The sequence below is a fragment of the Monodon monoceros genome, unplaced genomic scaffold (genome assembly GCF_005190385.1).
Source record: "Monodon monoceros isolate NGI ecotype Baffin Bay Population unplaced genomic scaffold, NGI_Narwhal_1 Super_Scaffold_2, whole genome shotgun sequence".
Lineage (NCBI taxonomy): Eukaryota > Metazoa > Chordata > Mammalia > Artiodactyla > Monodontidae > Monodon > Monodon monoceros.
Genome location: NW_021703776.1, coordinates 72,333,575 through 72,351,613, shown reverse-complemented (window position 1 = coordinate 72,351,613; position 18,039 = coordinate 72,333,575). Strand labels below are relative to the sequence as shown.

At 40.5% G+C, this 18,039-nt stretch overlaps 1 protein-coding gene across 2 annotated transcripts in view; it reads right to left on the bottom strand.

The window, feature by feature from the left end:
• Nucleotides 1-18,039, bottom strand: part of MET (MET proto-oncogene, receptor tyrosine kinase) — a 154,064-nt gene that overhangs the window by 80,826 nt on the left and 55,199 nt on the right. For both annotated transcript variants that reach the window (XM_029233407.1, XM_029233406.1), the window contains exon 3: nt 3,800-3,991. In XM_029233407.1, the coding sequence (XP_029089240.1) occupies nt 3,800-3,991 (192 nt within the window). The remainder of the gene's footprint in view (nt 1-3,799; nt 3,992-18,039) is intronic.

Here is an 18,039-nt window from a genome sequence, read left to right as displayed (position 1 = left end):
TGTTTGGCTGTGTCTCTGCAGGCTGCTCACAGCATTGATGAGTTGATGATCTGTGTCTACATAGTCTAAAATAGCAGTAATCCCAAATGAAATGTATGCTGCAGGCTTCGAGCACAAAGCACTGACATGCCATGATGGCAGCACAGGAACTGAAGAAATTTAGAGACAGGAGGTCAATAGATGAATCGATTCTTCTTACTAGAAGTGAGTAATTATTGTCAAGTTCACTGATTACTAACATAATCCTTTAAGTGATGGTCATAAGTAATGATCATGAGCTAACGATGTCTTTTTAGGTGGTCCCTACCTCTTGAAGTTTCTTGCTTAAGACCAACTAGTCCAGTTAAGAGGCACAAGAGAAAAGGGGTTATGGGTGGTAACAGCATCAAGGAATTGGGGAGAGGGGAAAGGGTGATGGGAGAAGAGCAAGGATAATGCCAAAGAACCTAATGAAATCTGTGACAGTGCTCAGGCAGTGGCCACTGTATATAGACAAGGTAGCTGCCCAGTGAATGTGGAGCTGAACTTGCAACAAGTCTTGAAAGTGCCTCTCCACTCCCACCCCACCCCCATCCACTTGCTCTCCCTGGCCTGACAGTCATGCACAAATATTTTACTAACGATACTTGCATCTAGAGATTAAAGGCCTTATATAAGTGCTGTAAAAAAAAATCAAGCAAGCATTGTTTTTGGATGTAGATTAGATGAGGAGCTCAGAAGGGGAGATGTGGGCAATCCCTGTGATTAGTCCTGTGATCTTCATGAGTATCCTGCTTCCCTCTCCCATGTAGCCCTGCACACTGTGCTCATGTTCCCCAGCCTTGTTCTTTTCTACATCCGCTCTGCCTCCAAAATTCGTAAGAAGGCGTGTTCTTACTGTTTACTTATACTATCTCAAACATTGCTTATCATATTATTTTACTTCAGAGCATCCCAGAGTGATCACACAAATAAAAACTGTTTTTGAAATCTGTATCTACACTGACATAGCTCTACAGATAGACTTGAATGTATGTACACATTAGTATATTTAGACATAGCTGCACCTGTGTAAGTTACACGTTTAAATGTTAAAAACATGTCAAAAATGTCCTCTCTTCCATACGTATAATATTGTTAGCTAAACAATATAATTCTTTCTAATCAAATAACCACTGTGAAATACCTGATTCACTTTGCACCCGACAGCTGGGGCTGAAGCTTGTATTCCCAGTCAGAGTTGAACATAAGCACAATAGGAAAGGCAGAAACAGCTGCAAACTCTTGGGAGAAAACATTTGCAAAGCAACTTTGCCTTTAGGCTTCAGGGTAGGAAGGAAGTAAAATCATTTTTCTATTCCTTTTCATGTATGGCAGCTGTCTTTGGGAAAATTATGTCCCTTCTATATTGTAACAGAAACTTCATAGTATTATTAAAACATGGGTTGTAGAAACTTAGGCTTGGCCACAGATTCGGCACTTCAGTGCAGTCAAAACATTTACAGAACTTGGCAGGTTACTGCTTGGATAGATTAAGCTGGTTGGTCCCCAAATTTTTGCTGCACTCCTGACTCCGCCTCCACATTATTTGCTGTAAACAAACTGGATTTCAGTGATGTTGACTCTTTTATCCTTTAAATGGTTTAGGTTTATTTACATAAAATTTTACTAAATGGAATTCTTCTGGGCAAGTGTCAGAGAAATAGATCCTCTCTTTGTGGGTTTCAGTAGCCCTGTGTTTTTTATGTCTTTGTTTTCTCTACTCTTCGTGTCAGATACATGTTTTTATTTCCCCTACTGAAATTTTAGTTCCTCAGAGGCAGGTTCTGTGTCACTGCTTCCTTTGCTGCACTTACTTGCCTAGTAAAGCAAAGTTAGTACCTTCTTGATACATATTTGATGAATTAAGAGCCACCTGGTTTAAAAAAAAAATCAAGGATATCAGTGCTTTTCATAAAATAAATATCTACTCATATACTTATTTTCATCTTTGGTGTTATGGATGCAAAGGTGTACTATGGCTTCTTTTATGAAAATGCTGGGAGACAAGAATAAAACATTTGTTACATTTTTAATAGAAATGTTAAAGCATTTCTATTATAATGAGACTGATGTATATAACATATCACTTGGGTTGTGAAATCTGTCACACAGTAGAATTTACTTAGCTATTAAAGCAATCTATCTAAAAATGGAATTCTTTAGAATCTGGAAATAGGCCAGGAACGTTATGATGTGAAAAAGTGTCAGACCTAAAGTGACTGTAGAAAGTTTATTAATATGGAACTGGATTGGTGAGGTATTAGACAATTAAGAAAAAAAGAAAAGGAGAAAAAAGATAAAGGGAAGCAAATCAACATAGTGAACACAACAGAAATTCAATAGAGGAATTCAGTCATCCTCCTTTAGATTTTTCTTGGAATTCTACAGAATAACATCAACGTAAACTAAAAACACATATAAACACCACATAACAAAGACATTTTACAAGGATAATAGATACGATCATATTTCAAATATGTTAGAGTGCTTGTCTGTGTGGGAGGAGACTGGGCATCTCTCCTTCACATTTTGAGGAGTTAAGGACAGCACTGAATGTTCTGAAGTGGGTGAATAAGAACACTGGGCTGGGGGAGTGGGAGCAAAAGTGTAGTTAATTGTGAAGCAATAGGAGGAGGGGGGACCAAGTGTGGGATTATTTAGATAACAGGATCTACAATATATGATTCATTTTGAGGTGGGAAAGCTGTATTTACACGTTTCATGATTTTGAAAAAATTCCACCATGCCCGTTAGTACAAGAAAAACATCTGATCAGTACCCAGACTGCTCTAAGACAGTGGGAACTTTTAAAAAATATATTTGCTAAAGAATACAGATAGAGAATGTACAGATGGGCAAGTCATAGGAAAACATCATCGTCCTCAATTCGTTTACTAAAAGTCATTGCCGGACTGGGCTGTTAATTATGTCAGATGACTATGAAATAAACATCCTTCTTTAAAAGAAATTTCTAGTCTTTGTGGAAAGTCAACATTTCCAGTAGATACCATTGTCACTGTGCATTAACCAAGAATCTACTAATGAACTCATGTTGAAAGCACTACCAATAACTATTAAAGCAGCAAAACAGACCCAACACGAGAGCATTTTAATTTCTGCAAAGTGCTAGGGTTCTTGTATCTAGGGGACACGATAACTGCAAGTCTGAAATGTGAACTTTTATTGTATGGAAATACTGTTGCTATCCATTAAAGGCATTTCATAACAAAATCCGGATCTTTTTTTCCCAGTGTTTGCACTTTTTTGTGTCTGACCCCATCATTTTGCAGAATCAGGAGAACTGGAGTTACAATGGGATTTTGATGATAACGTCCCGTCCTAACTCCTGCCAATATTTCTCAATGATGTGAATGTTTCTTCTCATGGAGACGCACGGTTCACACAATAGCTCTCTTTTGATCCGTAGCTTCCCTTGAAATAGGAAAACATCGCCTGGAAGCGCTTTAATTGTTTCATTTTATTTTCCAATCATGTGATAGAAATCATGAATGGAAAAAAAAACCCCAAACCATTCCAGGCAAGAAAATTAAAGCAACCACATTTAAACTGAAAGCTTTAAGAATTTAACAACGGAAAATAGGCCATACACTTCATAAAAAGTGGACCAAGCTTCATTGTTTTGCTTTCAGTCTATGCTTCTAGCTTCCACTGTGATTTTCACTTACAGTATTTGCAAACACCTTACTGTAAAAAGAGAAGGAAATTAACTGCATAACACCGGATAAAACAGACACAGCCACTCTCAGAAAGTATGTACCTGCATGAATCGACCCTCTGACGTTCCAAGATTAGCGATGGTGAGGTCTCCTTTAATAAAGGTGGATATAGATGTTAAGAGGACTTGGTTGAACTGGCCCATGAATAAGTCAACGCGCTGCAAAGCTGTGGTAAACTCCGTTCGGTATTCATCACTGCGCACTTCGCAGCCTGATGAATTTCTCAAAAGTGTCTGGAATAAAATATGGTCATAGAATTAATGTGAGTCCAGATGTGAGCAAGCTATTAAGAAACTTTTTGGTGTGTCTTTTTAGAGCTTGGAGGGAATGGCAAAGATAATAGACAGTTTGCAAATAGACAAATAGTCCCAGAGAGGCAGAAACAATTCTAGTGACCTAAATGACTCTAGTACCAGTAGGTGCTGCTGTGTATATACAGACTGTAAAACTAGGGGCAAATCTTTCCCTCACAGTTTGTATCATGGTTTGATATGTACGTACATAAAAATGGAACTTAGCTGGTGCTAGTAAAAGAAAAACAAAACTATGAATGTTTCAGGCCTGGACATGAAGGTAATGCTTCTAGCAGGCAAGTCCAATGAGATGAATATCAACTGAAATAATCATAAATGTCAGAATCACACTAGGACATTATATTTTAAAACGTGTTCCTTTGTGCATTTGTGTGCAGTGGGGTGGTGGGGATAATTCACGGGGAAGCGGCAGAGCACAGACTCCAGACCTAGGTGCCTGCATCGAACCCTGGTCCTTAATGGTTACTCGTTGTATGTAATTTCTATAACCTCCCTGTGTTTGTGAAATTCATGTTATCTCTGTTATAGTTCCTCCATTTGTAAAATTGAGAGAATTACAGAAATGTACTTACCTTACAGAGCTGTTGTAAAGATTAAATGAGCTAGTTTACAGAAATCTCTTATAATAGAACCCAGCACAGAGAACACAGAGTATTTGTCCTCATTATGGTAAAAGGCTCAAAAAATGTAAAAGTTGTGCATCAAATGCTTTGTTAACCAGCTAACTAAAAGGCAATTACCACTAAATCAGGTATTTATCTTTTAGCTTTAACTTTAAGTGAAAGGATTTAAAGAATATTGTTCACTAATATATGACAATTTAAGTACTGTGGATCCCTCCCTTCACCTTGACACCTCAGTCTGCTGATATTCCTTCTACTACTTCTCAGACTGTAACATTTGTCTCCTTTGCAGGACCATCCATGCTTGCCTGTCAATGTTAGAGTTTCTCAAGACTCCATCCTAGGGCTGCTCCTCTGCTCACTCACTCTTCATACTCCCCACCCAGAATATCTCAGTTTTACTCTATTTAGTTGACACTCACATTTGTACCTCCAGGCTAACTTGCTCCTCTGAGCTGACTGTGCATTTATCAAACTGCCTATGAAATCTGAACTCAGATGTTTCAAAGACCTCAGGCTCAACATGACCAAAGTAGAAACCACAATCTTCCCCCATGCCTGACCTTGTGATATAAAGCACCCCAGCAAATGGCTGCACCATTTCTCCAGGTGCACAAGTCAGAAATCTAAGTGTCATCCGTCATTCCTCCCCATACACAGTCCATCACCAATTCCCATCAATTGCACTTTCTAAATATCTCCTGGGTCTCTACAGTTTTCTCTATCTCTACCACAGCAACCTTCATCGAAGGCACCTCCATCCTTTCCTGAACTATGACAATGGCTTCTTAACTGGACCTACCCCGTCCAATCTCATCTAATCTCTTTCTAGGTCCATTCTCCACACTGCAGCCAAATTTTCTTTTTAAACCACAAATCTCATCATGTCACTCTGCTTAAAACACTGAACATTTCCCCATTGCTCTTCGGATCAAGGACAAAACTTTTAACATGCCCCATTGGATCCTGCATCATCTGGTTCCTGCTCAAATTCTCCAGACTCACCCTGCGCTGTGTTCTTCCTTGCTCTCTATGCTCTAGTGAGCTGGCCTTCTCTTAGTTCTCTAAATAGCTATGTGTCCTCCATGACAGGGCCTCTGCACATGCTGTTCCCTCTGCCTGGAATGCTCCTTCCACCTCCAATGCCTCCTTCAGATCTCAGCTTGTCATCAGTTCCTCAGAAGGCCTGCCCTGACCCCAATATCTAGGTCAAATGCTTCTATTACAGACTGTCATAATACCATTCACTATGTGAAATAGCACTCATTATAGCTGCAACTACTATTCGCTTGTGTGATATAAGAGTGATGTGAGACTTCTCCCAAATGGCTCCCTGTCTTTAGGGACCCTGCTTGTTTACCACTGTATTGCTAGTAGTAGATGAAATATCACACATAGTAGATGTTTAATAAATACTAACTGAATAAATGAACAAGTAAGTAAATCAATTATGGGTAGATGGGGAATGAGTGTGAAGATATGAACCAATATTACTAAAGCTATTTTTTTTTTCAGGAATAGGGATAGTTTATGAGTTTATAAGGGACAAATGGAGTGACTGACCCCGACTGTCCTGACAAGATAATTGCAAATTGGTAACTTTGGGGAAGATAATGGGGGGCAAGAAGGTGTATAAAGAAGACAAAGTCTAACTTGAAGAAAGAGAGAAACAGCTCAGTTTTACACATCTTTGTATGTAGCTACAAGTCCAGGAAAATGATTTGAAGATTAGAGATTTTCTATTATTGTCCTACTATATTTGTAATAATCAGAAAATTGTTAGAGCATATTTCAAACCAACTTAGTGCTTAAGAACAAACTGAAATAAAAAATTTAGTTACCCTTATGTAAAATAATCTTACTCCTTAATGTCAAACTTCTGTCACATAGAATGCAAAGTTCTTACATGTATTAACTTTTATGGTTAAATATCACCTAACATCCTGTTTTATATAGCAACAACTACTTTTTTATTTTAAATGGTGATACGTTAGCAAACAGAGAGTCTCAGAGATGCTAAACCTATGACTTCTAATAAGATGTTCTAGTTCTAGACATTTTTTGATATATTTGTGAGTGCTATTTTACTATTTAATTGGAAACTTTTCTTCACTAAAGTGCTATAGATTGCTCTGAGGAGTAGCAGATAACTGAGATGTACTGTCAGTTCAATAGTTACCAATTAATTGGTAATTAAGTTTCCATTGGTGATCAATCATCCATTTTGCAGAGAGTGCTAGAACTAGGGAAGCTTCTTAAAGGAGCAGAGGACATTTTTAAATCAAAGCCCTTCTGAAGTACTCCGTTATAGAGGTGGCTGCTCTTCAGAGTCAGCTTCTGTGATTTTGTTCATTTCTTGTTCTCCCTTTTTTCCAATGTCTAGGTGGCATTCTGGGAACTTTAAAGCCTCAGACTTGACTTGGGGTTCGGTGCTGGTAGAGATATGATGGATTCATCAGCATATAAAACAATTGGCAAATTGTGGAGTAGAGTCTTAGGTTGTAAACTAGTAGCAGCCTACTATCAACAAGAGTCCAGGAACTGTCTCATTTATCTTTTATCCCCACTGTGTACACTGCCTAGCACACTGTAGGTATTTAACAACTGCCTGCTGAAAAATTAATGCAATTATACTCCAATCTGCAAAGTAACCAGGCATAAAGCTCATTTGCCTACCCAGCTTGCTTTGCGGTCTGCCTTGCTGAATAGGGCGAGCTGGAGAACAGAGGTTTAGATGCATCTGAGTGTCTGCAAACCTGCAGGACCTCACTGATCTTTTCTAAATGAAGGGAGAGAAACAGGACCAGAACTTTAGCTTCTATGTGTCTGTTTTCTCACATGTAAGGCTTAAGAAGTGTAGAACTCTGCATCAGAGTTAACGCAATATTTATATTCCACACTTCAAGGCTTCTCCTTCAGGAAACAGTAAGGTCTCTAAATGGTACTTCCTCAAGGACTGAGAGGGATTCCTATCCCCCCCCCCCCCCCACAAACAAATTCCGAAGTATAGAAACACTGAACAATGTTGGAATAGGATGTACAGAACTCCTTGATCTTAAAAAATTGTGCAATGGAGCCGAAAACCAAACATTATGTCAGGGTCAAGTGGCATTCAAATTTCAGAAGCCAGGGGACCCCAACCTTTTTCTTTTTCATTTTCTCCTCAGCTGAGATCTGCAGGAGAGGGGCACTAACTTCGAGGAAAACGTAACATTCCAGTGTTCACTGCAGGAGAGGGGGACTACTCCTTGTCTCTTCCTGCTGAGAATCGTGATAAACTCGATGCCTGGGGTCAGGGTGGCAGGAACTGGCTTACAGAGCTGCGGGCTGTCGTTATGCTTGAATAGTTAGACCTTTAGCTATTAGGGGGAGCCTTGGTTTAAACTCTCAGCATTGCAAAGGTAAGGTATCTTGTAAATACTCCATCTGATTCACCATGTCCCTTACAGGTAACGAGTGAATGTGTTTGTTGCTCATTTGTGCAGGAAAGATGGGGTGACTTCTCACCACTTTACACACAGTTCCTGGTGTGATGTTGGAGTGGGACTGCGTCCAGCTGGAAGAACAACTACAGACCCACTGCCGGGGGTCTCCTTGCCACTCGTGCTTCTCTTAAAGCCAAAGGTCTCGTGTTTTGGGGTAAAAGTGAACATAGCTGGTGAAAAGCAGTTCTCTGGTACAACAGCTCCTTTGGGGCACTGCAGAAGAGCCTACAGAGAAAGTTTTCCCCCAGCACCAGTTGAGGAGCCAGACTAATGCTCTCTCTTTGGTAACAAAGGGAGGAAGAAGGAAGGAAGGAAGGAAGGGAGGGAGGAAATCAATCTTTACCCTGCACCTACACTGTGCCAGGCACTGAGTTGGGCATTTTCACGTACAAGCAGACTCACAGCAGCCCTGTGAGGTTTTATCACACTGAGTTTCAGGAGGAGACGCAGGGCAGCCAAAGGTGGCGGCCACAGGCTCACACTGGAACAGGCATTCGAATTTAACTCTCTCTGACTCTCAAGCTCATGAATTGCTTTTGCTACTGTTTACTATTCTGGGCAAAGTTCCGAGAGTTGTACAATTAGAAAAATGGAAAGGGCCTTAGAGACCATCTTACTCCAGTCCCTCACTTTATATATGAGAAACTGAAAGCTAGGGAAGTTGTAACTCTAAGAGAGTTGGAATCACTTAACGAAAGTTATCATTTAACACGTAAACCCACAACGCTTCAAAGAAGGAAATGTATTGATAGATTTGCCCACCCCTGATTCCTTTTCTGAGAGAAAGGCTGGAATTAATCATTATTTTCTGGACCATGGCACAGAGATGACCACTAGCATTTTGGGCTGCTCTAGTTAGCATGGCTCTCAAATCAAATTTACCTCTTTGTCACCTACTTTGGTTAACGAACATTATTCCATCCCGGTCACTCGAAATTTCAGCCATCACCAACTCCTCTTTCTCCAGCATCTCTCACATCCAAGCAGTTGCTAGGTCTCGCTCAACTCTGTCTGCAGTGTTTCTCCTGTGCAGCTCTCCAGCCACCCCTGCATGCCTGCCCCAGGACAGGTGTTCCTCACTGGCCTTCCTGTCTCCCATCTCATCTGCCTTGAAGCAGTTACTTCCTTCTTCAAAATTTTAATTGCTTCCCAAAGGCCTGCAGGAAAAGTCCAGTCTCCTTAGTATGACATCCTAACCTGCCTTGATTAACATCATCTAGGACATCTAGGACACCATGGGAATCTCAGAGTGACTATCCTGACACAAGACCCTTCCCATTTTTGGATTCTTGCATTTACTTTGGCAGCTGATGGCCCCCTCCCGCTGGCCACTGACACCCACTCCCTGCTCATGTAAACCTGAAGCCTGGCTCTCTCCTAAAGTCTCTCTTTACGATGTCTTTTGAATGACAGAAGTAATGTGTTTTGGGACTTCCCTGGTGGTGCAGGGGTTAAGAATCCGCCTGCCAATGAAAGGAACACGGTTCGATTCCTGGTCCGGGAAGATCCCACATATCGCGGAGCAACAAAGCCGGTGCACCACAAATACTGAGCCTGTGCTCTAGAGCCCGCGAGCCACAACTACTGAGCCTGTGTGCCACAACCACTGAAGCCTCTGCGCCTAGAGCCTGTGCTCTGCAACAAGAGAAGCCACTGCAATGAGAAGTCTGCGCACCTTAACAAAGAGTAGCCCCCGCTTGCTGCAACTAGAGAAAGCCTATGCGGCAACTAAGACCCAACTCAGCTAAAAAAAAAAAAGTAATGTGTTTTATTGGATGGGGGAGGGGAAATAGTGACAAAGAATAAGAATAGTGGATAGTACAAGGGCACAGGAAGATACCATAGAGCTCAAGATACTTGAGTCAAGAGGGAAAAAGAAATAAGAAATAAAATCATCCAGTACAATACGTTGTTTAGGTTATACACATGTGTAGCACAAGTAAAGGCAAGGGAAAGATGAACAAACAATTCACAATTGCCGTTTACCCACTTTTCTGGGGCAGGAGGGTAGGAATAAGACTGGGTGCGACACATGAGGCCTTCAAAGGCATTGGTAATATTCTCTTTTTTCAGCTTCGTGGTAGAGAATCAGTATCTGTTTTATTTTGCATACACACTCACAATACATACATGTATATAGTACATTATTCTTTTGTATATATTACTATATCATTATAAAAATAAATTTTAAAGAAAACAGTGAATAAATGGGAGGTAAGAAAGTGAAGAGAGCCGATTAACTACTCTCTCCACCCCAACTTTTTTTTTCTTTAACATCTTTATTGGAGTATAATTGTTTTAAAATGGTGTATTAGTTTCTGCTTTATAACAAAGTGAATCAGTTATACATATGCATATGTTCCCATATCTCTTCCCTCTTGCGTCTCCCTCCCTCCCACCCCTCTAGGTGGTCACAAAGCACGGAGCTGATCTCCCGGTGCTATGCGGCTGCTTCCCACTAGCTATTTTACGTTTGGTAATGTATATATGTCCATGCCACTCTCTCACTTTGTCCCAGCTTACCCTTCCCCCTCCCCGTACCCTCAAGTCCATTCTCTAGTAGGTCTGTGTCTTTATTCCCTAGGTTCCTCATGACAATTTTTTTTTTTTAGATTCCATATATATGTGTTAGCATACGGTATTTGTTTTTCGCTTTCTGACTTACTTCACTCTGTGTGACAGACTCTAGATCCATCCACCTCACTACAAATAACTCAATTTCGTTTCTTTTTATGGCTGAGTAATATTCCATTGTATACATGTGCCACATTTTCTTTATCTGTTCATCTGTTGATGGACACTTAGGTTGCTTCCATGTCCTGGCTATTGTAAACAGAGCTGCAGTGAACATTTTGGTACATGACTCTTTTTGAATTATGGTTTTCTCACGGTATATGCCCAGTAGTGGGATTGCTGGGTCATATGGTAGTTCTATTATTAGTTTTTTAAGGAATCTCCAAACTGTTCTCCATAGTGGCTGTATCAATTTACATAACCATCAACAGTGCAAGAGGGTTCCCTTTTCTCCACACCCTCTCCAGCATTTATTGTTTGTAGATTTTTTGATGATGGCCATTCTGACCGGTGAGAGACGATACCTCGTTGAAGTTTTGATTTGCATTTCTCTAATGATTAATGATGTTGAGCATTCTTTCATGTGTTTGTTGGCAATCTGTATATCTTCTTTGGAGAAATGTCTATTTAGGTCTTCTGCCCATTTTTGGATTGGGTTGTTTGTTGTTTTGATATTGAGCTGCATGAGCTGCTTGTACATTTTGGAGATTAATCCTTTGTCAGTTGCTTCATTTGCAAATATTTTCTCCCATTCTGAGGGTTGTCTTTTCGCCTTGTCTATGGTTTCCTTTGCTGTGCAAAAGCTTTTAAGTTTCATTAGGTCCCATTTGTTTATTTTTGTTTTTATTTCCATTTCTCTAGGAGGTGGGGCAAAAAGGATATTGCTGTGATTTATGTCACAGAGTATTCTGCCTATGTCTTCCTCTAAGAGTTTTATAGTGTCTGGCCTTACATTTAGGTCTTTAATCCATTTTGAGTTTATTTTTGTGCGTGGTGTTAGAGAGTGTTCTAATTTCATTCTTTTATATGTAGCTGTCCAGTTTTCCCAGCACCACTTATTGAAGAGGCTGTCTTTTCTCCACTCTACATTCTTGCCTCCTTTATCAAAGATATGTGTGTGGGTTTACCTCTGGGCTTTCTATCCTGTTCCATTGATCTATATTTCTGTTTCTGTGCCAGTACCATACTGTCTTGATTACTGCAGCTTTGTAGGATAGTCTGAAGTCAGGAAGACTTATTTCACCAGCTCCGTTTTTCTTTCTCAAGATTGCTTTGGCTATTCAGGGTCTTTCGTGTTCCCATAAAAATTGTGAATTTTTTTGTTCTAGTTCTGTGAAAAATGCCAGTGGTAGTTTGATAGGGATTCCATTGACTCTGTAGTTTGCTTTGGGTAGTATAGTCATTTTCACAATGCTGATTCTTCCAATCCAAGAACATGGTATATCTCTCCATCTATTTGTATCATCTTTAATTTCTTTCATCAGTGTCTTATAGTTTTCTGCATATAGGTCTTTTGTCTCCTTAGGTAGGTTTATTCCTAGTTATTTGATTCTTTTTGTTGCAATGGTAAATGGGAATGTTTTCTTAATTTCACTTGCAGATTTTTCATCATTAGTGTATAGGAATGCAAGAGATTTCTGTGCATTAACGTTGTATCCTGCTACTTTACCAAATTCATTGATTAGCTCTGGCAGTTTTCTGGTAGCATCTTTAGGATTCCCTATGTATAGTATCATGTCATCTGCAAACAGTGACAGCTTTACTTCTTCTTTTCTGATTTGGATTCCTTTTATTTCCTTTTCTTCTGTGGTTGCTGTGGCTAAAACCTCCAAAACTATGGTGAATAACAGTGGTGAGAGTGGGCAACCTTGTCTTGTTCCTGATCTTAGTGGAAATGGTTTCAGTTTTTCACTATTGAGGATGATGTTGGCTGTGGGTTTGTCATATATGGCCTTTATTATGTTGAGGAAAGTTCCCTCTATGCCTACTTTCTGCAGGGTTTTTATCATAAATGGGTGTTGAATTTTGTCCAAAGCTTTCTCTGTATCTATTGAGATGATCATATGGTTTTTCTCCTTCAAATAGTTAATATGGTGTATAACATTGATTGATTTGCGTATAATGAAGAATCCTTGCATTCCTGGGATAAACCCCACTTGATCATGGTGTATGATCCTTTTAATGTGCTGTTGGATTCTCTTTGCTAGTATTTTGTTGAGGATTTTTGCAGCTATGTTCATCAGTGATATTGGCCTATAGTTTTCTTTCTTTGTGACATCTTTGTCTGGTTTTGGTATCAGGGTGATGGTGGCCTCGTAGAATGAGTTTGGGAGTGTTTCTCCCTCTGCTATATTTTGAAGAGTTTGAGAAGGATAGGCGTTAGCTCTTCCCTAAATGTTTGATAGAATTCTCCTGTGAAGCCATCTGGTCCTGGGCTCTTGTTTGTTGGAAGATTTTTAATCACAGTTTCAATTTCAGTGCTTTTGATTGGTCTGTTCATATTTTCTATTTCTTCCTGGTTCAGTCTCGGAAGGTTGTGCATTTCTAAGAATTCGTCCATTTCTTCCAGGTTGTCCATTTTACTGGCATAGAGTTGCTTGTAGTAATCTCTCATGATCCTTTGTATTTCGGCAGTGTCAGTTGTTACTTCTCCTTTTTCATTTCTATTTCTATTGATTTGTCTTCTCCCTTTTTTTCTTGATGAATCTGGCTAATGGTTTATCAGTTTTGTTTATCTTGTCAAAGAACCAGCTTTTAGTTTTATTGATCTTTGATATTGTTTCCTTCATTTATTTTTCATTTATTTCTGATATTTATGATTTCTTTCCTTCTGCTAACTTTGGGGTTCTTCGTTCTCTAATTGCTTTAGGTGTAAGGTGGTTATTTGAGGTGTTTCTTAAGGTAGGATTGTATTGCTATAAACTGCCCTCTTAGAACTGCTTTTGCTGCATCCCACAGGTTTTGGGTATCGTGTTTTCATTGTCATTTGTTTCTAGGTATTTTTTTGACTTCCTCTTTGATTTCTTCAGTGATCTCTTGGTTATTAAATAGTGTATTGTTTAGTCTCCATGTGTTTGTATTTTTTACAGATTTTTTCCTGTAATTGATATCTAGTCTCATAGCGTTGTGGTCGGAAAAGATACTTGATACGATTTCAATTTTCTTAAATTTACCAAGGCTTGATTTGTGACCCAAGATATGATCTATCCTGGAGAATGTTCCATGAGCACTTGAGAAGAATGTGTATTCTGTTGTTTTTGGATGGAATGTGCTATAAATATCAATTAAGTCCATCTTGTTTATTGTATCATTTAAAACTTGTGTTTCCTTATTTATTTTCAGTTTGGATGATCTGTCCATTGGTGAAAGTGGCGTGTTAAAGTCCCCTACTATGATTGTGTTACTGTCGATTTCCCATTTTATGGCTGTTAGTATTTGCCTTATGTATTGAGGTGCTCCTATGTTGGGTGCTTATATATTTACAATTGTTATATCTTCCTCTTGGATCGATTCCTTGATTATTATGTAGTGTCCTTCTTTGTCTCTTGTAATAGTCTCTGTTTTAAAGTCTATTTTGTCTGACATAAGAATTGCTACTCCAGCTTTCTTTTGATTTCCATTTGCATGGAATATGTTTTTCCATCCTCTTACTTTCAGTCTGTATGTGTCCCTAGGTCTGAAGTGGGTCTCTTGTAGACAGCATATATATGGGTCTTGTTTTTGTATCCATTCAGCCAGTCTATGTCTTTTGGTTGGAGAATTTAATCCATTTACACTTAAGGTAATTATCAATATGTATGTTCCTATTCCCATTTTCTTAATTGTTTTAGGTTTGTTATTGTAGGTCTTTCCCTTCTCTTGTGTTTCCTGCCTAGAGAAGTTCCTTTAGCATTTGTTGTAAAGCTGGTTGGTTGGTGTTGAATTCTCTTAGCTTTTGCTTGTCGGTAAAGGTTTTAATTTCTCTGTCTAATCTGAATGAGATCCTTGCTGGGTAGAGTAATCTTGGTTGTAGGTTTTTCTCCTTCATCAATTTAAATATGTCCTGCCACTCCCTTCTGGCTTGCAGAGTTTCTGCTAAAAGATCAGCTGTTAACCTTATGGGGATTCCCTTGTGCGTTATTTGTCGTTTTTCCCTTGCTGCTTTTAATATTTTTTCTTTGTATTTAATTTTTGATAGTTTGGTTAATATGTGTCTTGGTGTGTTTCTCCTTGGATGTATCCTGTATGGGACTCTCTGTGCTTCCTGGACTTGATTAACTATTTCCTTTCCCATATTAGGGAAGTTTTTAACTATAATCTCTTCAAATATTTTCTCATCCTTTTTCTTTTTCTCTTCTTCTTCTGGGACCGCCAATAATTTGAATGTTGTTGCGTTTAATGTTGTCCCAGATGTCTCTGAGACTGTCCTCAATTCTTTTCATTCTTTTTTCTTTATTCTGCTCTGCAGTAGTTATTTCCACTATTTTATCTTCCCGGTCACTTATCCGTTCTTCTGCCACAGTTTTTCTGCTATGGATCCCTCTAGAGAATTTTTAATTTCATTTATTGTGTTGTTCATCACTGTTTGTTTGCTCTTTAGTTCTTCTAGGTCCTTGTTAAACGTTTCTTGTATTTTCTTCATTCTATTTCCAGGATTTTGGATCATGTTTACTATCATTATTCTGAATTCTTTTACAGGTAGACTACCTAGTTCCTCTTCATTTGTTATGCCTGGTGTGTTTTTGCCTTGCTCCTTCATCTGCTGTGTGTTTCTCTGTCTTCTCATTTTGCTTAACTTACTATGTTTGGGGTCTCCTTTTTGCAGCCTGCAGGTTCGTATTTTGTGTTGTTTTTGGTGTCTGTCCCCAGTGGCTAAGGTTGGTTCAGTGGGTTGTGTAGGCTTCCTGGTGGAGGGGACTAGTGCCTGTGTTCTAGTGGATGAGGCTGGATCTTGTCTTTCTGGTGGGCAGGTCCACACCTGCTGGTGTTTTTTGGGGTGTCTGTGGCCTTATTATGATTTTAGGCAGCCTCTCTGCCAATGCATAGCATTGTGTTCCTGTCTTGCTAATTGTTTGGCACAGGGTGTCCAGCACTGTAGCTTGCTGGTCGTTGAGTGTAGTTGTGTCTTAGCATTGAGATGGAGATCTCTGGGAGAGCTTTCGCTGTTTGATATTACTTGGAGCTGGGAGGTCTCTTGTGGACCAGTGTCCTGAACTTGGCTCTCCCACCTCAGAGGCACAGCTCTGATGCCTGGCTGGAGTAGCAAGAGCCTGTCATCCACACGGCTCAGAATAAAAGGGGAAAAAAAAAGGAAGAAACAAAGTAGAAGATAAAATGAAATAAAATAGTTATTAAAACAAAAAATGACTATTAAACAATTTTTTAAGTAAAAAAAAAAAAAAAAAAGCAAGAAAGAAGAGAGCAACCAAACCAACAAACAAGTGCACCGATGATAACAAGTACTAAAAAGTATACTAAGAAAACAAAACTAAACTAAAAAAAAAAAAAAAAAGGACTGACAGAACCATAGGACAAATGGTAAAAGAAAGCTATACAGAGAAAATCACACACAGAAGCATATACATACACACTCACAAAAAGAGAAAAAGGGAAAAAAAAAAAATATATCGTTGCTCCCAAAGTCCACCTCCTCAATTTGGCATGATTCATTGTCTATTCAGGTATTCCACAGATGCAGGGTACATCAATTTGATTGTGGAGATTTAATCCGCTGCTCCTGAGGCTGCTGGGAGAGATTTCCCTTTCTCTTCTTTGTTTGCACAGCTCCCGGGGTTCAGCTTTGGATTTGGCGCCGCCTCTGCGTGTAGGTCACCTGAGGGCGTCTGTTCCCGCTCAGACAGGACTGGGTTAAAGGAGCAGCTGATTCAGGGGCTCTGGCTCACTCAGGCTGGGGGGAGGGAGGGGTACGGATGTGGGGCGAGCCTGCAGCAGCAGAGGCCAGCATGACATTGTACCAGCCTGAGGCCGCCGTGTGTTCTCCTGGGGAAGTTGTCCCTGGATCTCAGGACCCTGGCAGTGGCGGGCTGCACAGGCTCCCAAGAGGGGAGGTGTGTATAGTGACCTGTGCTTGCACACAGGCTTCTTGGTGGCGGCAGCAGCAGCCTTTGCGTCTCATGCCCGTCTCTGGGGTCTGTGCTGATAGGCGCGGCTCACGCCTGTCTCTGGAGCTCCCTAACACGGTGCTCTGAATCCCCTCTCCTCGTGCACCATGAAACAGAGAGGCAAGACAAAGTCTCTTGCCTCTTCGGCAGCTCCAGACTTTTTCCCAGACTCCCTCCCAGCTAGCTGTGGTGCACTAGACCCCCCTCAGGCTGTGTTCAGGCAGCCAACCCCAGTCTTTTCCCTAGGATCCGACCAAAGCCCGAGCCTCAGCTCCCAGGCCCCACCCGTCCCGGTGGGTGAGCAGACAAGCCTCTTGGGCTGGTGAGTGCTGGTTGGTAGCAATCCTCTGTGCGGGAATCTCTCTGCTTTGCCCTCCACACCCCTGTTGCTGCGCTCTCCTCGGTGGCCCCGAAGCTTCCCCACTCTGCCACTCGCCGTCTCTGCCCGCCAAGGGGCCTCCTAGTGTGTGGAAACCTTTCTTCCTTCACAGTTACCTCCCACTGGTGCAGGTCCCGTCGCTATTCTTTTGTCTCTGTTTTTTCTTTTACCCTACCCAGTTATGTGGGGAGTTTCTTGCCTTTTGGGAGGTTTGAGGTCTTCTGCCAGCGTTCAGTAGGTGTTCTGTAGGAGTTGTTCCACATGTAGATGTATTTTTGATGTATTTGTGGGGAGGAAGGTGATCTCCACGTCTTACTCTTCTGCCATCTTGAAGCTGGAGTCCACCCCAACTTCTTGATGTCCTAAGCAGGCTTTTCTCAGCTCACAGGAGCTCACAATAATGGTGTTAAATAACATCTGCATGGTGGATCATGGTTTTCAAAGTACATTATCTCATCTGATCCTCTCAACAAGTCTGTGAGTTGGGTTTGTTATGATTATCATATTTCTACAGGTGAGGAAATTGAGGTTCAGAGAGTTGTCAGTAACTATCAGAGCTTGAATCCAAGGTGTTGATTTCAAACCGTGTCTTCCTTATACTGCATCGTGCTACTTACTTACAGGCTCCTAAAGTATTTCTGAGGCAAACGCACACTCTAGGGATAGTCTAAGGACAGGGAGGGAAGAAAAACTAGCATGCCTACTCGATAGGACTGGTTCTACCGCAGCTAGGATTTGATGAGTCCCATGAACTCAGGCAAATCACGTGATCTCTCTGGGTCTGAGTTTTACTTTACTTATTTAA